This window comes from Aptenodytes patagonicus, chromosome 7 (genome assembly GCF_965638725.1).
Source record: "Aptenodytes patagonicus chromosome 7, bAptPat1.pri.cur, whole genome shotgun sequence".
Lineage (NCBI taxonomy): Eukaryota > Metazoa > Chordata > Aves > Sphenisciformes > Spheniscidae > Aptenodytes > Aptenodytes patagonicus.
Window position 1 is genome coordinate 55,296,849 of NC_134955.1, and position 24,324 is coordinate 55,321,172.

At 40.3% G+C, this 24,324-nt stretch overlaps 1 protein-coding gene across 3 annotated transcripts in view; it reads right to left on the reverse strand.

Moving 5' to 3' along the window:
• Positions 1–3,089: 3,089 nt before the first annotated feature.
• Positions 3,090–24,324, reverse strand: part of LGMN (legumain) — a 28,526-nt gene continuing 7,291 nt past the window's right edge. For all 3 annotated transcript variants that reach the window (XM_076345323.1, XM_076345322.1, XM_076345324.1), the window contains exons 3-14: positions 17,021–17,118; positions 16,073–16,154; positions 14,903–14,988; positions 12,201–12,276; positions 11,647–11,709; positions 10,111–10,177; positions 8,315–8,433; positions 7,539–7,628; positions 6,670–6,867; positions 5,842–6,012; positions 4,672–4,739; positions 3,090–3,861 (exon numbers count right to left, since the gene is read on the reverse strand). In XM_076345323.1, the coding sequence (XP_076201438.1) occupies positions 3,822–3,861; positions 4,672–4,739; positions 5,842–6,012; positions 6,670–6,867; positions 7,539–7,628; positions 8,315–8,433; positions 10,111–10,177; positions 11,647–11,709; positions 12,201–12,276; positions 14,903–14,988; positions 16,073–16,154; positions 17,021–17,118 (1,158 nt within the window). In that variant the 3' untranslated portion in view covers positions 3,090–3,821. The remainder of the gene's footprint in view (positions 3,862–4,671; positions 4,740–5,841; positions 6,013–6,669; positions 6,868–7,538; positions 7,629–8,314; positions 8,434–10,110; positions 10,178–11,646; positions 11,710–12,200; positions 12,277–14,902; positions 14,989–16,072; positions 16,155–17,020; positions 17,119–24,324) is intronic.

Sequence of the window (24,324 nt, forward strand, 5' to 3'; positions counted from 1 at the left end):
CATCATGCATCAGTCACCAACTATACTTTGAAACCCAGCACAAGTTGGCTTTTTTCCACAGGCTTGTGGAGCGATTCAGGCTGGCGGGGACTCCTGGAGGTCACCAGTCCAATCCCTGCTCAAGTGGGGCTGCTTCCCAAGGTTGTTCGGGGCCTCCTCCTTTCAGTGCTGCAGGTCTCCGGGGCTGGAGATCATACAGCCTCGCTGGGGCCCTGGTCCAGCATTTCAACCCCTTGCACTGTGAAAAATGGTGTCCTCCTGTCCAGCTGGTGCGAAGACCCTGCCTGTCCCACCAGAGTCCCTCCTTGCATGGGTGTTGTTACTGTGGGATACTGGCCAGCTCTGCCTGCAGTGCACGGGATTACAGACATGTAGTATTTCTGTTGTCTCCTGCCTCTTTTGGGGTATCGTGTCCCTAGGAAGGAAGCGGTCTCTGATTCAGAATTGCCTGAGCTTGTGGCACGAAATGCTGCTTAGTCAGGACTTTAGCTTGTGTCCTTTCCCTCTGCTGCTCCTCCACCCCTGCTCTCACAGGGCAGAGGCTGAGCACAGGAATGAGAGGCCTTCAGCCTCCTGCCCTGAGATGGGCACGGCTGCCCAGCACTTACCTTAAGCCGTCCTGGTGAGAGAAGATGTAACTTGGTTTGGGCAGAGCTGAAATACTACTACTTACTGGAATCTCTAAAAAAGTGCATTATCTCCAACTCCAGGTGAACTGCTTTCTGCTTTATTGCTAGTGGAGAAGAGAGGGTGGTTACATGCGCTCTGAACAAAACTGTGTCCATGTAAGTTTGCATTATATAGAAATAGCATACAGAGTACTGTGGAGGCCGATTATGCCTCCTGCCCTCCAGGTCCTCTCAAAGGAAAGGCAGTGAACCGCTGTGTGCAGCAGGATGTTGGGTAGAAACACACAGCAGATTTGGCACAGAACGGCTGGGAAAAGGGCCTTGAACTCTGTTCTAGCAATAAGGGGGACAGGAAGCCCTGGCTGGTGCGAATGACGCTCTTCCCAGGGGTTACAGATACACACAACTATTCTGCTCAGGAAAGGTTTTTGTAAATAACACAGCCTCAACTTTGCCCCGTTCTGCCTGGTGATGACAATTTGCTGGGAACCTGACAGTTTTCCATACTTTGCAGAAGTCATTCCTGCACCCCGGCATTCTAGGAATGGCAGCCTGAGCAGCAGCTGCATGCCTGCAGGAAGAGTGAGGGTGTCTGCACTTGCCCAATACACCGCAAGATACTCTGGCGTAAGACTGACCTTGCACAATCTTAAAATTATTTTCTCATCAGGTTCTATTACCATCCCAAAATAAACAGCCTGCCACGCAGGCACTAAGCCTGCGTGATGCTTTTTGGAGGCCTTAAAACAAATGTATTGATCAGTGCAGGTGAAGGTTGTTGGTTTTTTCTTCTGCAGGGCTGTTCCCCGAGTGACTGCAAAGGAAATGGGTCTCTGGATACAAACTGGAAATTCAGTAGCACATTGGTGCTTTTTGCAGGGCATGGATAAGAACCTGCTGCATCTCAGTGTTGTGGGTGCAGTGACATCTTCAGCAGATCGCCCTCTCTCTTTCATTTCGGCACATCCCTGAGGGAAAGGGAAATGACGCCGGGTAGCAATTAGGATGGTGAAGCTCTGGAAATCACTCCTGTGGGAGGAAAACGGACAGAACAAAATCCCACTCTCTCATGGTTTAGCTTTGCATCCTCCTCAGAGCTACAAGGGTCTGCAGGAGGGCCAGTGCACGTGATGGTAGCGAGGTACAAGTGCCACCTGGGTGTCAGTAATGTGTGAAAATAAAAAGGTGTGCTAGCAGCTGATTTTTCATCTGATAATTACTTTTTGAGGCCTACTTAGTATAGCTGTAAAGTGATGCTATCCGTGAAGAACATGGAGGGCTTTTTTTTTTCCCATCTGCATTCTAGATATGAAAATCCAAAAGACCAAAAGCCTCTTCTGAATGCTTCAGAAGAAAATGGGTATTTCTAAAGGGTGAAGAAAATTGTTAAAACTATGAACTAATGATGCTAAGTGTTTGAGAAGCAGGCTGAATTTCTAGGGCAGAGAACAACTCTAAAAGCAGAGATGCGTAAAACGCAGATTCAATGTATATATTCAAATGGAGCTTTGAAGGAGTCGTTTTTCCTGTTCTTTCAAAGTGATTGGGGCCTCTTGGTACACTTTCATGATAGCAGCCAGACTGCCTAAAAGCTGCCCTGCGTGGCCAACGCTTCCTCCTGCCATCAGGGGAACACCTGCAACACATTCAGGCACCCAAGAATTTCACACTCTTATTTTTAGATTTCTGCTAAAAAAACCCAGCTTTACAGCTGAAAAGAAACAAGAAGCAACTCAAAAGCAGCACATATCTGAACTTTCAACAACCCCCAAGGTGCAGCCTTTCATTTCTTAATTCAGTAAAGCCTAGTTCCACATACTTTTACCTTTTTCCATCCATCTTGACACTAGCTGTGCTCTGAGATCCCTCCCCCTCCCCCACCCACTCACCCAACAGCTGAAAGTGCTAATGCTCCCAGCTTTATCTGGCTCTTCTTTATATAAAAGTAGTTTCAGTTACACCCCCTACAACCCCTCTCCTCTGAGTAGAGCTACCCAGAACTCCCTCCATCATGGAGATGCTGGTTTAGTTTTTGCCAAAGTTTGTTCTTTTCCCCATGAAGATGAGGTAATTTTGCATATTTTAACACACTTTGGAAAGAACCCTGAAGTATTTCTGTATTCTGTCTCCACATGTAAAAAAGGTATGGACAACCTGAAACTATTTTGAATCACCTCATAACCTCTAATTTTCCCCCTGCTTGTCATTCACTGAGTCACCTCTAAGGAGCAGTGCCTTCAAATGTGATTTTGGGCTTTTAATATTTTTTGTTGCTGCTTTTGGGTTGGAGTTTTAGGGTTTGTTTTGGTATTTTGTTGGCTTGGGGGGGGGGGGGTGTGTGAGATGACCTGTCTTATAAAAGGCTTACAGGGGATAGATAACCTTTTAATGCAGTATCACAAAATTAATTAGCTCTTATTCATTTTCAAATCACAAGATGTCTAACACTGTATTGCCCTGTAGGTTGATGAAACTGTCAACTTTATTTTTATTCACAGGTAACTCCTGTACTCTATGACTTCCCATAGGTTTGTATGTATATACATTTAATTATAGCATACTGGTGCTAAATTTACAGAATTAGATATTTGTGTTTTTCTTTGGGAAACAGTGCTTTCTACCCACAAAGACTTCTACTGTTCGCAGTTTAACTGTGCTGTTCATATCTGATAGTTCTCGAATGCAACTTATTTCTTTAAACTGTTAAGGAGTTAAAGCTTAAAGAACAAGCTTTGGTTTCTTCACTCTTGAACTAATCTGCAAGGTAGTCACTGTAATGGAATTCATAAACTTTTTTAAAAAAGCTAATAGTTAGCAATAGTATAAAAAAATTTTCCAGAATTAATGACTCAATGTTTAAATTTAGCATAGATTTAGCAATCACTGATAGGTGGCTTGTAGTGTTCATCCAGAGATTAAGAGCATTGCGCTTTGAAACAAATCGTCCATCTTGAAAGCTCCAGGTGGTCTGCCAAAATGCCTCTGTCAAACCAGCAGGCTGTCAGCAGGTGGGGATGCAGGGGAGAGCACTGGCAAGTGCTGTATTGCTCATGGGCAGGTGCCTCAGCTCCCAGCACAGTTACAGTACAGTGGTTGACTCTGTTCATGTTGCATGCATGTAAAGTCCGGACTATTACAGTTATGAAGAGTTATCACTTATAGTAAGGGTTGTATTAGGGACTGTTGTTTCCATCAATTCCCAAGGCACACTTGATTCATGGCCAGGCATATTCTGCAACAGAGAACAACAATGATGAGAAACTTTTCAGGCGCTCTGCTCTCAAACTATTTCCCAAACTGACTGCAGCGGGATGCTACCAGGAGTGGGGGCAGCAGTTCTTCACCTTCTGGGTTGCACGTGCACGCTGCGTAAACTACCAGTCCACCCTCCCACTCCCTACCCCTCTGCTTTCCTCTCTCCCTTTTCTCTCACATGACTTAGAAGCTAGGATCCCATCCTCTACCACAAACTCCCAAGACAGAATTTCAACACTATGCTTCCTTTGCCCCTACTGCAGCACCATAAGGGTCAGCCCGGACCATTTTTTCCTTGCTTTCCTACCACACCCTCACAGAGGAGGGCCCTAGCACCATATTCCCTTTCCGCACCAGAACCCAGCAGTGCTGTGGTGTTCTTCAGCCAGCAGCTGAGGGGGCCGCAGAGAAAATACAGCAGTTCCCAACCTTGCTTCAGTGTAAGATCATAAAGGAGTTACAGGGCAACACTCTTACACCAGTCATGCTGTTTTATGTTATGCAGTGCAGTGGGGTTCTCTGACTGGCTGTAATTTCCCCTGAGGGTCTTCAACAAGGAAATCAAAGGATTACTGGGGAAATGGATTATTATGAGTGGGAGGGGACTAATAATGATATGTTTTCCAAAATAAGCATTCATAACTTTAGAGTGAGAACTTTACTGACAAAATGGTCAACAGAGCAGAACAAGTAAGAAGCTTTTAGCATTAGGCTTCATCTGTCTATTAGCTTTTCTGCTTTTTTAGCCACAGATAAAACTACACAGTGTATCTGGGAACCTCATTACCTGTCAATGGGGTATCCTCCTTCACAAACATTGACCAAGGCATACAGCTGTCTCAGTGCATACTCATACTGAAATAAACAAACATTGTTAATAATTTCAGTGATGAAAAGCAGGCATTGTTTATCCAAACTAAATTGTGGAAGTAGTTTAGAGATGCTATTAATATTCAAGGTGTTTAATCGATGGTCTTGACGATCTAGTACTAGGCTAAATGGATCTTTCTTCTGTGCACTTTGCTCTTTGAACTTCATTAGGTAAATTCAGCTGTTGCTGCACATTGGCCCCTTAGGCAAGGCTCACCCATCTAACCAATTTCATTCGAAAAACCCCACAAAACCAAAAAACCACTGAAGAGGAGCTAAAAGTTTAACAGAGCAATGTGACCTCCTAATAGCCTAGTTGAGTAGAAGCTCCAACTGAAGGAGTGCATCTGCTTTTGATTTGCATACAGTACTTAAATCTTGACTAACTGCCAGGTAACTCCATTGCTTTCTGCTAAAATCAATTAATTTGCTGTTGACTCATCTTACCACACACCATTGCCTGCTTAGGTTATCTTGCCTGACATCAGGACTGGGTTTTCTGGAATAGGAACTGACCTCTCTAAAGAGTGCTTAACACAACAGGATTTGGCCCTCAGCTGGGATCCCAGGAAGAGTAGACCGTAATGAAACCCCTAAACTAAAAAGTGGCTCTCAGGAATTCAACAAGACCATGGAATTAGCAGCTAGGCTATTGCAAGGACCTATGCAACACACAATCGTAATACAGAACTCTGAATGTACCAGGATTATGAATTCACAGTGGTGGTGCTTGTGTTTCTGCTTTGCCAGTAGAGATGCTTCAAGCAGAAATAAAACACGACGTATTTAATATTGGGATTTCTGGGGAGGGAGCTGATGAAGGGACAGCACAAACGAGTAAAAATTAGGGATTATTTTTGGGTTTGTTTTTACTAAAAGTATTTTTAGTAATCTTCTTGCTTATCTGCAGCTGTAGTGGAAGTGGTTTCCTGCTTCCGAAAACATTACTTACCCTTTCTCCAAAACCAAGCTGCATGACTGCCCCCAAGCTAGCTTTTTAATAAAAGCTGATTTTGCAGACATGCTTATGACCAGTGTGCTTGTTTTACCAGTACATTTATCAGGTTATATCTAATGCTTGACTTACGAAGGGTAAGTGCCAGTTGAAGCAATGAGCTTTGAAGTGGTTCACCGCTGACTGGTAGCAGTCATAATTGCTGATGGTCAATCTGTCTGACAGAATTTGGTTGGTCTGTTCTTTTGATCCTGTTACTAAGGTGATTATCTTTCGCATGGATTCTTGGATAAATTCTTTCACCTGCACATAAAACAACAAGAACTTAAAACATGCTTTTTCTAAACTTAATTTGAAGACTTTGAATGAAATTTCTCTTTATTTAAACCTCCCTCAACTCTTGGGCTCTTTAAGGAACCCAATTTTGCCATTTATTTTTAGCACAGTCTTTTGGACCTGTCTCTTAACACACAAATGAAAACTAGGGAGACAAAGTCAGATTCCTGGCACCCAAAATCACTTACTGTCCTTCTAGTGTTCTGCTAGAAGAAAGAAAACACCAACACTGACAACCATTCTGCAGGAGCTATTTGATTTGGGAGACTTCAGCTCTACTGAGACAAGAGTTTCTCTAATACCAAAGAATAAGTCCTCCCAACAAGAATCCCTATGGATGCAGATGAGGAATTTCCTGGCAATAAAAGCTGTGAGACTGACTTTTGCATCTGCCTACATTTGCCTAGATAATCACTACTGGATGTGCCTTGTGGAACAGATCCTGAATTTTAAGGGAGGAGTAAACCATCAGCTAGAGTAATGGTATATTACTCTGAAGAGTAATTTTGTTGCAATTTGCAAAAACTAGAAGTAATCCCATTGGCTTCAGGGGAGTTACTTCTGCCATTGCTTATGATGCAAACAAATCTGACCTGATATGGAGTTCAAAATTTTTTTGCTTACCTCCAGGTGTGTTTTCATCTCTGCAGCAATCTTCTTAGCCTCATAAATGTCATTGGTAGCCATCAGCTTTCGTTTCATGATTGCAAAAGGCACATCAGGACTAGGCGTCAGGTCATAGTGTTCTACAGGTGGCAGAGAAATGGGGATAGCTTTCTTCCCCATGCCCTGAAATTGCATCACTTTCATGGAGGAGATGCTCTGAAGGTTAGAAAGTAAACAAATGGAATCTGTCAATCACCTCCAGTAGGTAGTCTGTCTTTGCTTTGCCATGCAAACCTAACTCTCTAAACTTGCTTTATTAGAGAAAATAAAGATCATGGGGTTGTGTGTGTGCGTGTACCGGGTTTTTTAATACAAGGTCAAGGCTGCCAAAAATCAGGGAACTTTTATTTCCAAAACTCACTGTGGGGAAAAAAGACCATCAGGTTAAGTAACCTGACTGCTTTTTTTTAACAAGTATTTAATCTGTTGAATAATGGGACTATTATAAATGATATATGACCTCTTAGCTCTTCCCATTCGAGGGATCAATGTACTTATTAACATTTCATTAATATTCATAATATGCCTGGAAGTGGTAAATACCCTTCTTATACTTGAGTGAAGTGAAGTGTTAAATCACTGGCAGAGCTTGGAGGACAACTCATACCCTGACTCCTTGGATTAAAGCATAATACAAGGCTGTATTACTCTTAGCATCAGGACAATCGTCTCTTAAATGCTAAGTGGTCTTCTGAGATGAACAGTTTCATTTTCTAAATCAAGCCTGCCAGTTTAGTGATTTTTTTTTTTTTTTTTTAAGGCATGAAAGTATAGGGCACAAAAGGTTTTAAGATACATCTGACCAGGAAGCCCACTCAAATACGTACTCTGTTTCCATACTGCATCACATGGCTGGTGTTGGTGCGTTTCTTCACCAGCTGAAACTGCTTGTGGAGTGTTTCTTTTCTTAGATCCTCCTGCATGAAGAAACTTCCATGTGGTCACAGATACTTAAATTCAGCAATTCTAAAAAGGCAAGAAAACCTGGAAAGGGTCTTAGCTGCCAACAGAAGGAAGTATAGGGCAAAAGCTATACAACCTTTGAAAGACATAAAAGTAGAAACTGAGAAGAAGATTTGACAGCATATTCTCAAATTGCTTTTAGTGATGTCCTAATCTCCCAGCAAACAGGCAAGAAGGGAGTGGGCTAGCACAGAAATCCCAGATTTCTTTCATTAATACTGTTTTCCATTATGCCAACAAATGGGTTAGCCACAGTTCAGTATTTAAGGATCCCTGAAGCAGAGGTGCAACTTACTGAGCTGCCTGATTTGTTTAACAAATTTGGAGACGTGGTCTCAGATTAGCAAATCAAGATTATGTGAATTTGAAACTAGAAGTTAGACAGTTTCTAATCTTATACATAACAAAATAAGACAATGTTTCTGAAAGTTAGTTTCAGAAATAAATTTAGTGGCCCAAACAAATAAAGATTATATGTGGTTCTGAGTAGTAGATAAATACTTTTACCAACTCAATTTGTGGATTTCAGTCTCACATAAAAATATGTATTTTCACAAATCCTGTAAAGGAGCTGTTTTTAAAAAGCCTAGTGATTTTTTTTCATGTGTGGAAATACAGAAACCTCATCTAAGTAACTTACCATATCTGAATCTTCCATCCAATTCACACTGTACCAGTCCCCAAGATAAGTCTGCCTTTCATCATCATAGTAACATGCATAAGATGACTCTCTGGGATTGGCAGCTGTTGTTGCATAAACTGTAAGACAAATAGAAAGTAATTTTTTCTTTTTTTTTTTTAACCCCCCCCCATGACTTAGTACTTAGCTGCACATGATATATTTGTCTAAGTATTTTGGCTTTCAATCATTTACTTCTAAATAGCAGAAAGGAAAGAAGACTGTTAATCATTCTGTTCAGTCAGCCTCAGTGCTGTTATAAGAGCTCCTTCCTTGCTGCCAAATGCGTGGTCTGGGGTATTTAAAGAAGAATATGCACTTCTACGGGAAAAATCTTCTATTCAAAGAACTGCCAGAGAACACTGTGCACTGACAACCATCTATACATTCATTTTCTTTATTACAATAATGAGGACTTTTTCCCAAACTTGGAGTAAATCCCCTAAATCATCTTTTCTTCCAGAAAATGCCACCTTCTAAGTAATATCCTTTCTTGGATAACACTCTGCACTGAGAGAAAAGCAAACCAAACCTCTACAACATCTGCCCCAAGCACAGTGTTCCCAGTAAGTCATCTCTAACACAATAGAAATACTGTAAATATGTCTTTACAGGTATTACTAAGACAAAAGCTTTTGCTTTTTGCCAAAGTCAACTCATAGCATACTTGTGTAACTGGAGGAAAGTCCAAGCTTCAAAATGAAAAGGTGTTAGGTGTGCTTTTATATAGCTATAGTGTTGTTTCTACTCAGAGTGTACCAGAAGTTCAAAAGCCAAAAAAAGTCTTAAATCTTGTCTTTGTAGTACAGTGCTGCTCTTAGCGTCCTTTAAAATGCTTACTAAGTAACCAGTTAAGCTTTGTAGTTCACCACTGAGGGCTGCCAAAGACAGCTGTATAGGGTAATACATAAATTGTCAATTTTCTGCCTTTGTAAGTCTGTGGCAGAGCTGGTGGTAAAACCAGAGTTCTCAGACTTGAAATTTCTAATAGAACAAACTTTGAAAAATGCTGATTCACTGAACATTTATTTTGAACAAGTGTCAATACGAAACATTCTGTGTCAACTTTCTGTAAATCCTTGATAGGGCTGTAATTAGTCTAGGTGGGTGCCAGGCAGCGTACTCCAGGGCCAAAGACCCAGGAATCCGTGGATAGACGTGGTTGGTCTTCCCTGGAATCACAGCTTCAAAACTACAGGAAAGCCAGAGCACCCAGTCTCCCTGCCACAGAGCAGGAGTTTGAAAAGGTGGTGATTCCTCGTCCTAATCAAGGCTGAGCTCACAGCTCTGCAGCAGAGAGCTTAGAAACCCTGAAAAATCTGAGTTCCACTTCCTGGGTTATTGTGCAAATGAGTGTAGCAAAATTGCCTGGCAATGATGTCTCCCAAGGGCCTTTGCTACTCAATGAAACTGATGGCAGAAACTTCACACCTGCTGTTAGCAGTGCTGAGGCTGAGAAATGTCAGTATAATTTAACTGGTATCAGTTAAGGGCAACCATATAGTTCCTGAAAAGAAATACTTTTTCAACTTCTCATTTGCAAGACACTGAAAGACCTGATAGGCTTTGTAAGACTCCATTAATTCTTTAAAAGGAACTTCCCATAAATGGAAAATATTACTTTCTCTAATTCTTGTGCTCCCCTGCTAAAACTGTACATAAAAGTGCCTTGAACCTATCCTTGACACAGCATCTGTTTAGGTCCTGCCTGTGACAAGTTATAACATCTAAGTTCAGTAAGTTAACTGATTGCTCACCATTGATGTTATCAGCCAAATGATTCATCATAGATCCAGACTCGCATGCTTCAATGTAAAACACCATCTATAAAATAAACCAGAGACCTTAAGAAATTCCATGAGGAAATGGAGAAAAGTCCTTCAGTGCTTTTCAGCCTGTACTGCTATCCCTGAAACAAAAGCTATCCGTAATGCTACAAAATAAAACAGTCCCGGTTTCGGCAGGGATAGAGTTAATTTCCTTCTTAGTAGCTGGTACAGTGCTGTGTTTTGGATTTAGGGTGAGAACAATGTTGATAACACACCAGTGTTTTAGTTGTTGCTAGGTAGTGCTTACACTAGTCAAGGACTTTTCAGCTTCCCATGCTCTACCGACTGAGAAGGCTGGAGGTGCACAAGAAGCTGGGAGGGGGCACAGCCAGGACAGCTGACCCAAACTGGCCAAAGGGATATTCCATACCATATGACGTCATGCTCAGCATATAAAGCTGGGGGAAGAAGAAGGAAGGGGGGGATGTTTGGAGTGATGGCGTTTGTCTTCCCAAGTAACCGTTAAGCATGATGGAGCCCTGCTTTCCTGGAGATGAGGAAGTAGGGAATGAATTCCTTGTTTTGCTTTGCTTGCGCGCACAGCTTTTTCTTTACCTATTAAACTGTCTTTGTCTCAACCCATGAGTTTTCTCACTTTTACCCTTCCAATTCTCTCCCTCATCCCACTGGGGGGGAGTGAGCGAGTGGTTGTGTGGTGCTTAGTTGCCGGCTGAGGTTAAACCACAACAAACACAAAAGCAAATAGATCAATTTTTCATTTTTGGGGAACTAAACTATGTGGAAAAAGGAAACATAATCACAATGAAAAGATGCTGTTAATCTCTACAGAATCCACAGGGATCTACTGACTAATGTACAAAGCACAAATCAAATACACAGTCGCTCTTTAGGCACAGTAATGTACAACTATCAAACGTAGCATTTCTGGAACCAACGGCCATCTATGTGTTCCTAAATACAGCCAGCCATAGTAGATAGATTAGCACAGAAAGTTGCTTAAAAAAGGCAAGCTACTAAAATGTTCTAAATATTAGCTTTTCTGCTTAAAACTACTTGTGATGAAATAAATGCACAGAATTTTCTAACAAGAGGTACAGTCTCTTACACAATATTAGTAACTGTAAGAGAAACATGAGGTATATGCAAACTTCCTGCAGTAACAGTGCAGTCTGAAGTGAACAAAGCACAGGAAGAACAAGTCAGATACATATTATGAGGGTGCGGTAGTTACGGATGTTGTTTCTCCACCGTTGGTCAGAATATATACCATTATCAAAAGGCGGTACACTACATCTCAACATTGACTGCAAATGTATAGTAAACTAAAAATGGAAAGAGAAAATCTGGAGAGAATCAATGCTTGTAAGTGCAAAATCCTAATCCAAATTTCATTGCACGGCAACAGCTTCCTCCTGCTTTAAACAACTCTCAAAATGAAGGCAAATCTCTCTCTTCCATGCCAGCTGCTCTTTTAATTTCACAACTTCCGATATGCTTGTTTACCTTCTGGTATTTTTTGTGACGATACATGTACCAAATAGTCTTATTCAAGTCCTTCACGTGAAGCTGTAAAATAAGAAGGCTTGTATGAAAACCACTTATGTTCAATAGACACAGAATTCACTTAATAGGAATAAATACTAACTGTTGTGAATGTTTACTGTTTCCCCTTAAGTATATCCAGAGCTTTGCCCTTCTGAAATACCACGTTCTAGTATTCACCACTCCAGAAAAGATGAGTAATCGTCCCAGACTATATGTATAGTGCACCAGAAAGCCAAGTCATACCTGTGTGAAACTTGGTCCAGACTTGCTTGGACCACCAAAGTCCAATGAAATATTAAATGACATAACAATTTCAACTTGAATGCTTCAGCTTCAAATGGGAGAAAAATCCAAACTGGGGTGATGAGGAGATTACTTCTCCTTTTCTGCCTCCCCCCTCAATGTGGCAGTGCATCAAACATTTTTCTGTTTTACATTTACTACTTATTACTTTAATATGTCACTAAAAGGATGGGGTTTTATGACAAAGTAATCCCCCCCAAAATGCTTACATCGTCATCAGGAAAAGCCAGAAGTCCTGGAGCTCCATGGTCAGTGAAATAAACAAACACATGATCCTTGGGACCACTGTAATGAAAAAATTGCAAACAAATTCTTTCTAACAACTCCAACCTAATCTTCACTACAACAAACATCATCTGCTTCTCAATGCCAAGACATGTCAATATTTAAAAATAATACAGCTGAAGCACCTCCTCCTCTCGATAGTATTTTTTTCCTCCATACTACTTTGGGTGCTTATGAAAGGAGATGAGTGTCTGCAAGAGGAATGAAAACAGGGACATAGGCTAGTCCCTCAAGCATGGGGAATTTGGCAATTACACTTCACATTTCAAACTGTAAACTGCTGGTTAGGCAGGGGCTGGTACACAGGGTATGGCGGGAGCGCAATTATTTTTTAATGCCTATCTGAAGAATCTGTTATACTGTTGGCACTTGTAGCAGTCTGGTAAAAAAGGAATACTTTTATCACTAAGTTATACTGAGGCACCAATAACACAGGGATAAACCATAAGAACTTCTTTGGTAAGATTCTTAGGTATGTTTATGTACTACCTTGTTGTGATCTGTATGGCCATATTTTGCCAAATCAGAGTCAGCCTATGTCTCCATGAAGAACTGATCCGTATACAAACTCACCCGTTAGGCTAGACTGGCATTTGCACTAAGCGGCTCTGCAGTCAGCTGAGCACTGCATGCTCACAGGCTTCGATTCCCTAACATCTGTGTAGTAAACTGTTTGCCAGAGATTTTTATTGCACTCTAAACCAAAGAGATCATGTTTGGGTGATATTAAAGTCTTGCCCTAACAGCCAGATCTGCAAAGGGATTTTACTTTTAAACTGTATTCAGGGACAATTAAATATAAAATAATGTGAACAGGTTGGAAGGAGTCTCCAAGCCCTCCTCTCTTCCTCTGTATCAGTGGTCCAGAAATCCATATTTGCTCTTGCTCTTTCCTGACTGCGAAGAGGTACGACTGCAGCAGCTCAAGGGGACATTGTCCAGCCTTCTGCCTGGCCGACAACCTGCTGGTTAGGGAACAACATGGAAGACAATCTAGAAGCCTTTTGGGCAGAGGATAACTGAGTTCTTGTCCCACCCAATAGCAGAAGTCAGGCCACTTGGAAATTCACACAACAAAGGTTAACAAAGAAGGGTTGGGTGTTATTTTTCTGGCTCCCACTATTGACCCTAAGTGCAAAAAATTCGACCAAGGTGAAATGTAAATAACTAAGACTTTTGTATGTGGGTTCAAGCTGTCTTCCTGAGCAGCTAAGAGTCTTTGGCCCTCTGCATAGCCACTCCCTTATTTGACTTGTAACATCAAGCTTGCACAGGTGAGGTGTGCCCTGAAGTACTTTTTTTTTTTTTTTTAAACAAAAAATGCCTTATAGTCACCTCTTGACTCATTCCAGCTACTAGAAGAGAACAATCTAGTAACTGTGCAGCAATTCATTAACTTTTTGCCTATATGCCTTACATATATCATTTTCTAATCAGCTTTTGAGGATGAAGTTTAAACAATTGAGAGCAATAGCTTATTCGACTACTGTCCTGCTCCTTCATTTTCTTTATTCTCCCCAACGCCAGGGCAGGATTCTTCTCTTCTGTTTCATTGCTTCAGCTCTAAAATTAAACTGTCAGATGAAGATAGGCACTTACACAATTTTTCTTTAACTAGATTAGTTCTTCCAAATGGTCAAATTTAAATTCTTAAAGGCTTTACAGGAAATACTGTACATAGGGAAATATAACATGATATAAATCTTTACCAGCAGTACTGAGTTAGAAATGTAACACACCTTAGTAAACAGGCATCATACTTTCATATCTCAAACTCTGTAGAACCAAGATGAATAACTGACACAGGTATCTTTCCAAAAGGTCTTCTAATTAGGCCCTCAAATAAATTGCTTTTATTTTTTAATTATCTAAATTATATAAGCCTTTATAAACTACACCCACAGATCTTACATTCTACTTAGCCAGTCTACAATTTTTTGTTGCTCATATATTAGAATATTGCCAAACTCACAATCATTTGTGTAACTTAGTTTACAAATACCTTAAGCATACATCAATTACAAGGTTAATTATTTACTCTACTTTTTCAATCACAAAGATTTTTTTGCATTAAATATGAATTATAATTCCATTTCATTACATTCAAAGCCTCAATAACCTTACATCTGCCACAAAAACCATGGCTGGGATTAGACATGCAATTCTTTCAGCTGATGAGCTGTTTAAGCTACCTCTGTCCCTCTGCCACTGACTGCTAAGTCTCACCACTTCAGGTGACTAATACAACTGTTCACGTACATTAAGCCAAGCCTTAGCAAACCCTTTCTAGAGGTCTTTGAACCTTAACAAAACTCTCTTTGAATAGCCATTCTTGCAAAAGACAATAGTCTAAATAACAAATACCTTAATACAGTTGACACTATCCTCTAGAGTTTTTGTACCTTAATCTATACTGGGCTCCATACCAGTCAAATATCAGCAGTTGCTTCTTGGTGCTGGATAGTTTAAGAAACCAGAACCATTGTATTTCTAATCTGAATGACCTGGAATTGCCATCAATAGTCTTGCTGGATTCTCAAGTTGCTCTAATTTACCCTCTTTTGTTGAGATCAGTGCCAATGTACAACTCCACATGCAATTATTTTCTAAATTAAACTTCTCTTACCTTTTCAATACTTTTCCTGATCCCACCCCCTTCATTGTTTCCGCATCTCCTCTGAGAACAGCAAGGAAATTCTTTGGAGTAACATCCTAAGGATTTAAGAGGATTAAAGTTAAACCTGATCATAAAAACAGTTAACAAAATCTTCATTTAGAAAGATGGCTTCTGAAAGTCAGAATCCATTCACGGATGGCAAGTTTAGCTGGCCATCCTTCTCAATCTATCATTATATAATGTATTAGCCACTAATGACTTACTTGGATGCTGAATCATGAAATCACCAAGTGATTGGATTACTGTTCTGATTTAATGAAACAATTAGTCTTACACAGCTGTTCTTCAGATTGAGTTACAACATTTATGAATGCAAGACTTTCTCTTCTTTTATTTTGTGCGCCAGCACAGAAATGGTGTAAAGGTTTTCTATTGTTTACATTCATCTTATGAACACCAAACTTCATGCCAAACCATGCAGGTTGTCCTGGTTTCGGCTGGGATAGAGTTAATTTCCTTCCTAGCACCTGGTACAGTGCTGTGTTTTGGATTTAGCATGAGAACAATGTTGATAACACACCGATGTTTTAGTTGTTGCTAGGTAATGCTTACACTAGCCAAGGACTTTTCAGCTTCCCATGCTCTACCGACTGAGAAGGCTGGAGGTGCACAAGAAGCTGGGAGGGGGCACAGCCAAACTGACCAAAGCGACATTCCATACCATGTGATGTCCTGCTCAGTACATAAACTGGGGAAAGCTGGCCGGGGGGCTGCTGCTCGGGGACTGGCTAGGCATCGGTCGGTGGGTGGTGAGTAATTGCACTGTGCATCACTTGCTTTGTATATTATTATTATTATTTTTATTATTACTATTATTACATTATTATTGTTGTTATTATTATTTTATTTCAATTATTAAACTGTTTTTATCTCAACCCACGAGTTTTTCTCACTTCTACTCTTCCAATTCTCTCCCCCATCCCACCGGGGGGGCGGGGGGGAGTGAGCAAGCAGCTGTGTGGTGCTCAGTTGCCAACTGAGGTTAAACCATGACACAGGTGCATAAGCTGGAGGCTTTATACTGTGTGCATTTCAGAGTGTAAGCTACGGGCTGAAAGGATTTGTTCTGAACGTTGGCTAATGCTGAACCTTCCCTGGGGAATGGTGTTTCATTCCTACCTCCTTTGTATAGTCCTTGGGCACTCCAGCATACACATCTGTGCCATTAGGTCTATTGATGACAATGCCTTTTGTTGGATTTCTGAAAGTTAAACGGAACATAAATATGAAGAATTAGCCATGTGCCACACAATGACCACAGAACAACAAGGAAACCATTTAAACTGTCCTGACTGGCCAGCTGGCCTGAGAGAGAGTATGGGTACTCGCACCATGTATCATTACGTGACCTCAGAATATAAAGGCCTTTTCACTTAAGTCAGTTACATATGCTCGCCTCAGGTGTCCTTACCCTGAGTACCTTCAAGTATCCCGTCTCAGATCATGTTGATTAATCTGAAGATGTAGGCAGATGGTCTCTTATACTATCATCTCTCTACTTTCAGTCCTGCCTTTAGTCCCCTTTCCTCTTTGCTCCCAGTGCTGCTGTGCATGTGAAGTCTGCTGATTTCTGCTGAAGTTGTCTCAGAATTAGAGGCTGTATAATTGTACTGTTTCATATAGAAAGCAATGATATGCTCTAGACAGTCACCAAGAATGGGACATGTACACTTCTTTGTTGAATGTACATTCTGGGAATTAATCTGATAATGTCCTTTCAAAAAAGCTCTGCAAGTCATACACGAAGCTTCCCTATGTTTGTGGTTTTAGGCTATTTATCTGCTGTAAACTGTTACGCCTGGGAGTTAAGATCACTTACTCTCACAGCAATGAAGCTCTGAAGTCCTCAGTGCCACAACTGATGCTGAGTTGTGGAGTAAGGCTTAGAAAGCTCATGAGCACATTTCAAAGGAGAATTATTGTGCTGATGGATAAAACGTCTCTACGCATATCACAGGTGGTTTTAAACCTTTTCTTACAAAACTAGTACAAACTCAAAACACATTGTGACTATGGCATGTTTGTAGTAACCATATAGTTTGTGACTAGTGCACGTTCATCACTTACTCGTCATTATCAGCAATGTCATCATACATCATGACAATGATCTGTTCATCTGGAATTCCATTTCGGTGTACGATCTGGTATGCATGGCACACATCTGCCTGAAATTAAGCAGATTTTCATTACTAGCTTTAACAGAGATTTTACCTTTGAGACCAGAAGAAAAATAGCTTTGCAGGCCTAAGAGCAGGCTATTGTTCAAAAGAAACTTCATTCAAATATAAGAGATTGAGGGTTGCTAGAGGGCTGAAATGCACAGGTTAAACCAAAACTCAGTGTCTGTAGTTGCATTAGTAATAGAGACTATGATTAAAATCTCTCTCTTTTACCTATTTTGATTTCTTATTTAAACAGAAACCAGTAGTTACTTCAAACCAGATAACAAAATTTAACAAAACGTTCTCAGCAATGTTCTGCATTCTGTGAGAAAATCTAAATGAAAACCTTGTGCACTGACAGACAAATCCCAAGTGTGCCAAGCAGAAGAAGAAAAGAGTTGGATTTCCACCAATTTCAATTAATTCTGTACCAAGCCTGCATGACTAAGCATCAACGACTGTCCTTGGCTTAAGTAAGTATGGTTTACCAATCTCACCTCTGCAAAGATTTTATTAAATTTTGTTTTCCTAGGTGAGAATTTTGCTTAAGGAAAATTTCCTTTTTAATTATGTATTTCTTGTAGAGTAATACTGAAGCAACTTCAGGGCAAGAAAACAGATTTCAGTGGAAAACAGAATTGCAGAATTTCTATTCAGGCTCTTTTCCTGACTTGTACAGGATATGAATAAGCAGATTTTCTTTACAGAACCATCTTCCCATGACGCAGAAATAACAATACTCATCAAAGTGATATTACAGTAAATGCAAACCTCTCTCAGAAGGATAAATTCTTAGTAACCCCAGCCCAAATAAGTCTTTTCTTTTTAGACTCTGTGAATGACCTAATGGGATATCAACAAGCATTCCTAAACTCTAGAACTACAACCTACTGCATGCTAGAAAAGCTATGCAGATTTAATAGAAGAAATCTCATCTAACAAATGCACACTCCAACCACAGGTAAAAAGCAAGCTTTAAAGCTTACTTCCATTGAACTAATCTAATTTGCTAGTTTGTAAACCGAACTGAAGTGGTTTAAGTGGACCTACCTAAGTTCAGATGATGACTTAGGAGTATTAGTGATTTTGACTATTTTAACTGAAAGGACACTATAAAATCCTGTCACTTTATAATCCTTGGTCTTCTAAGTGTGGCTGAAGCTGAAAAGAGAGTGTAGTTGTGCATGATTCTGGGAAGGGTGAAGCACATTCAATGCTAATGAACTCTCCCACAGCAAAATCTCTTCACCAACCCTGAACGTTAAATTGTCCTTACTAAAGCAGTTCCATTTCCTACTACGCAGGTCAGCCTACATTCTCTTCCACCTATCCCAGGAAATCTCCACTGTTTATAGTTCTCCATTTCCTTGTATGTCATTATACCACCTGCTGCCTCAACAAGCCAAAAAGTAGAGGTTAAACAGAGTTATGAAGGCATCACATATAATATGAAACAGCAGAGTGCCGGTTTGACTAAACATGTATTTGATTTTCAGAAGCAACCCAAGCAAAAGTAGAAGAAAACACTAATAGGGCATCTCTACACTGATTGATGAATAGACCATAGATCCCCTTTCACTCTCAAGACATAATACACTTCTGTTATGCTGACAGAAATGGTTATAGGCTGGTAACACATGGAAATGCTTAGGCATACTATAGTGATATAATATCAACATATTCCACCAACAAGTGTCTGTGCTCCCACAGACATGTGGCTGGCTGGTAGGGACTTCAGAAGTGTTTTTAATTAATACCAAAGTACCCAAAATCAGTTAAGCTTTGTAAACGTATATTATCAGCTTTTTTGGACTCCTGTCTCCTTCCTTCCGATTCATTGACTGTTTGCTCACTATGTCCTGTCTTAGTAAACAGTAAAGTAGACATTGGTAGCAAATTTGAATGGGTTAAATTCCCTAGTGTGGAGCGAAACAGATCAATGTAATCAATTCCCCTCAACCTTAACTTATGCCTGTTTGGGGATCGTCCCAGCCTTTTAAGGCTTTTGCTAAGGGAACTGTACCTGCTGGTAGCATAATGATATCACCAACATAAGCTAGAGCAACAAAAACATGTTTTGCTGCTAAAACTCCATCGGCTAAAGTAGGACAGTTCTGAGTAAACAGTTGGGGTTTTTTGCATAGAATTAGCTGACCTGACTAGCCACCTTTGATGTTGGTCACATGCTCCTCCTGTTCCCTCCCATACATGTAAAAAAAATAAATCTCTATAAAACCAGAATAGAAACACTCTGCTGCTAGAGTAGGGAGGTGTATGTGAATCTAGAGTATTTCCTGTTGATGTGTAACTACCTCTCAAATACTGCTATTTGAGCCTTGTTTCTTCCAGAAATATTTCTGGCATAGCTGTACCTGTAAACCACCCTAAAAGAGACAGCTGATATTGTTCCAGATCTCTTGTTGGTATTATTCTTGCTGGTTTAGCATGTGAAATGAATACTCCGAACATTTACTGGATAAATCATCACTAAATGCAAATCACGCTTTTCTGGCCATGATTTGGCATGGGTAGCAGCTGCCCTGCAAAGAATAGAAGAGAAGAAGGTGTAGCTGTACAGCTGCTACTGCACAACCGATCTCCTATGCCAGCTCCAGAGTGGACACTGCTAATGGCAAGGTTCAGACCTTTCATCCCCAGGTCAGTCTAAACCTGTTGCTACATCAGCAAATTTCTATGGAAGATCTATCCTTAAATCTGCTTAAATAATTAACTCCCAGATTTTGAAAGCATGGGGATCAGAGGTAGAATTCCCCTGTTTTCCTGGGATGGGCATTTTGTTTTCCAAAATGTACATTTGGAGGAAATTCTAAAAGGAAAAAAAAAAAACCACCCCAACTTTCCTCTGCCATACAGCTGTTTACACATTTGAGTGACACAGCTTTCAAGTAGACTGCTTGGGGGGGGAGGGGGGGGGAAGGTGTTGGAAAAACGAAGTTGTTTTCTGACACATGCATGCATAAATAGTTCCTAAAAGGAAAAGCTTGGACTTCTGTGAAATTGGTTACTTCTGGTCTTATGACTGCTACATTCATGGCTAAAAAGCATGTGTAATGAACTATCAGCTTTGTTGCAAAGTGGCACTGTTCCTGTTACAAGTACACTGAAATGCCACAGTCTAAAAAAGAATGAACTCTAATATACAGCATGGTAGAAGAATACATCTGAAATGCCAGCCATGTTTCATTCTTTGCTTAAACATACATCAATGAATCAGCCAAAAACTATAACTGTATTAAGAACTTAGGAAAAGGTTTCCCCATAGCTTCAGTTACAATTTTGTAAGCACAGTGAGGAAATGTTAATTGAAGCCAAGTAGCCAAGGCATCCTTAATGTCTGTTACCTGCAAGACTGGAGAATTTAGGACTGTCCTGGAATAAGATACTGCTCTGGTTGGTAGTGTCCAAAACCCTGAATAAATACAGTCCCTGGCGCATAAAGCTCAATAAGTGTAAGACTAAAAACAACAACTGAAAACAGACCCATGTATGCAAATTCAAATGTTTTTATTTTCAGCATTTTAACTTTGCCAGACTATTTCAGCTATTTTTCTCCTCAAGTATGTACTCCACCTTTAGTAAGACTGTTTCACATCAGGCTTTTCCATTGACTTTGTCTTTGGGAGTATCCAGAAAGTATTGGTCTGTCTCTCTTTCTGGTCTGTTTGTGAAGCCAGCTTTAGGTTTGAGTTAGCTGGTACGATCATCTCCCAGGAGAGGCAGAAGTACATACAAAATTCTATTTCTCTTAAGGAGAACTAGTTTGTTGGCTCGTTCCCTAAATCCACCAGTAGCATTTAGTGCTGTAATTGCTCACGTATGTCACTAAGCTTTCCAGAGATATCATCAAGCTCTTGGCACAGTAGAGAGCTGAGCCACTTTCCCAGGGAATGGGAGGAGTACTCTTTCTGGTATATATTATGAGTGCTTAGTTGCATTTAGGGAATAGCAGCCAGTCTGGTAATAAAAAAGCTGCTATAGAGAAGTCAGAATAACTGCTAAGGAGCAGAGATGAGCACGTCAATATTCCTTCCACAGCCCAAGCGCTCTAATCAAAAACACCAAGATATGGGTAAAAACACCAAAGAACTGAGAAGCCAAAAGCATAAGGCAATATACAAGCTAGCTTTGCAATGACAGTAAGCCTATCACATTGGGCTGTATACTATTCAAAACACTTGAAATTTATTCTAGGAACTTGGTGAGACAAATGTGTAAGAAGTTTAGATCATCCCGATTAGGAAACAGTTCCAGTTCAGCCACCACAGAGGAAACAAGTGCCTGCAAGGTGTGAATCTCACTTATCTATAAGTGCAAACAGTGGTTTTTTTCTTATCTTGTCTACACTTGAGGTTTGCACCACTGATAGTGGATCCTGACCACTGACAGCTGAATTACAAGTCTTAGGAGTTTCAGATTCCTTGAGGTTACAGGTGCAAACTCGGCGTTTACAGGGTCTACACAGTCTTTACAAGCTTACTGTTCAAGGGGTCTGTACAGCATACAATGATGGACTATTTTCCCCACAAATTTTCATGTATGAAATTAGAGACATTTTTGAAGGTGTAATATTCTTCTTCTCCTTTTATGGTTGTTTAGTCAGATGAATGCATCAGGTAACTATTGCGGAAGGCAACAGAGTATGTTTTGACTGTGTTGTGTGCAGACAGCATGCAAAACAACTGGAGCTCACAAAATATAATTGTAATACAAACATGCAACATCATGTATTAACTGTACCCTGAACAGCTGAACTGAGCAACTGAAACCCAGAGACATGTCAGCTGAGGTCTCAAATTACAAAGGGATATTATGAGTGCTTACTTGCACGTAGGGAATAGCAACCAGTCCAGTAATAAAAAACAGTCACATTGAGTAACTACTTACAAGAACATTCATATCTACAAATTCACTTGTACGCAGGCTAGATCAGCGAAGGTCTGAGGAGAAAGGTGATGGCAGGAGGAAAGTGAATTAGGGTACAACATATTTTCTTCTGCAGTTTCTCCCTTGGAAAGCAAAGAATTACACAAATCTGCAATCCTGGAGCACTGCTTTGCTTTCTGACAGTACAGGTATTAATTCTACTGAAAAATAACGTGTTTCTGCATGTGTCCACTATGGAATGATTTTCAAGATGGATGAAGCACAGAACTGGAAGTCCAAGTCCTATTCCTGGTTCCACTGCAAGTGACTTGAGCAAGTTATTTAAATACTTACAGTGCTTTTGCTTCCACCGCTGGAAGGTAGGGAGTACTAACACACAAAGACATGGTGATCAGTCTGCAGAATGTTTCCAAAAATCTGTTATAACTCCCGAGATTTCATAGTACCTTCCCTCCTCTGTATAACTCTCCTAAATGTCTATGGTTCAGCCGGTTTTGCTGGGAACAGTTTTCCCCAATTTTTTTTGCTACCCGAGGCACCCTTCTCTGGATTACACTTCATGGAACACACACAGTGGATTTTCTGCAACTAACCGCTGAGTCTGTCTCACAGTATGCCCTGCCACCATGGGTGCTCACTCCTGCCAGGCCCTTAAGGTTGGCCACAAAAGACCACCAGGCAAGACAGCGCAGGCTGCTGATGCACTGCATCTTCTGGGAATTGATTATTTCCGTAACAAGTTAGAGGTACGGTATCTTGCCCAAGACAGGTAACTAGAAGAAGAATTCTGAAGAATCCTTCACATAGACTCTTTTATTTTATGACGCTGATTTCATGACTTCGATAGGATTATTAGTGGTGTTCTAATTTTCTTTTTTCCAAATGTTAATACTGTACCTGAACCAAGCAGTAGAGGTTAAAATACAGAAATTTCTAGAACTGAAATTCAGAACTATCTGACACTGCAGATATTTTGCATTGTTAGTGAACGTTACCTTCAAAATGAAGGTGTTTAAAGAAATCCCATTCTCATTTTTCTAACCTTGAAAAGCAATTACTTAGTAACTGTCTGCAAAGCATGACCACACTCAAGAGTTAATTTGCTTCTGTGAAACTGGCATGTTCAAAAGACTAATTGCTGGACACAGATACGTTAAGTGTGCATCTTGTGTTCTTCGTAACTCAATTATACCTGGCAGATATACTTGCCATTGAAGGTTCCTGACAGAAAGATTAAAAACTCTATGCTTGGACAACTGTAGAAAAGTAATTCTCATGAGCCACAGCTTCAAAAATATAATTTTATTTAAAGAATGAATGTTGCAGTATTAACTCCACCTAGAGTGGAGCGGAGCCAGTGAGACTGGTTATACGGCAATAGCAACAACCAGAGCACAACTCAGTAATTATATTTAGACACCCCAGGGCGGGCAGTGTTGAAGTACAGCACTAGTATTTTTATAATTATTTTCTGATTTCAACTTTTAAAATCTCTTTTTTCAGATTTAATTTGAAATAGGAATGGTTTATACTAAGGCTGTAATATCTCAACTATGGTTATCAGGCAATAGATAGCTACAGTGCAAGGAGCAGGCAAAAATCCCTAAAACCAGTTTGTCAAAGTGTTGAGCTAGCATTGGCCGATAACAGGTTCTTCTTCAGATACAACAAGGTTGTCAGTCTGGTTCATTCAGTTTTAAGCTCATCACTGCGCTGAAAGTTAAAAACTGATTGTGAGCTGAAGGGAAGGAGAAACAAACAAAACCCAGCCTGCCCAACACACAGAAGGCTTGTTTCTTCCTCAATCAACACAAACAGAGAGGTGAAGCCTCTATAGATTTTGCAGGCAGTTACATTAAAAATAAATTTTTACATTTACAGTTACGTTAAAAGTTTCAATGTTCAGCAAGTCAGCTTGATATATGTACCCAGTACATTTAATACAGTTTAACTTTTAAAATGCTGGTTTTGTACACTAGTGTTTCAATCTCTGTTCGAGTTCACTTTAACCAACAATAGTCTAGTAAACTATTTTTCTAACATTTAGACATATACAAATGTATACATAAATCAGAATTAAATGGGCAATGTTCTCCAGGAAAGCAAGAGGTAGTTCCAAGTTTACAGCAAAGACTGCGTTTAAGTGTAGATTAATCTGTTTAAGGGATTGCCCAAGAATTCCCCAAAGGGAAAAAGTGCCATAGTCTCCTGACTGCTGATTATAAGTCTTGAACTTAATCAGAGTTAAGTCACTTGAATGTAATCCTGTCCCTCCTGACACTCACACTCAGACCACAATTCCAC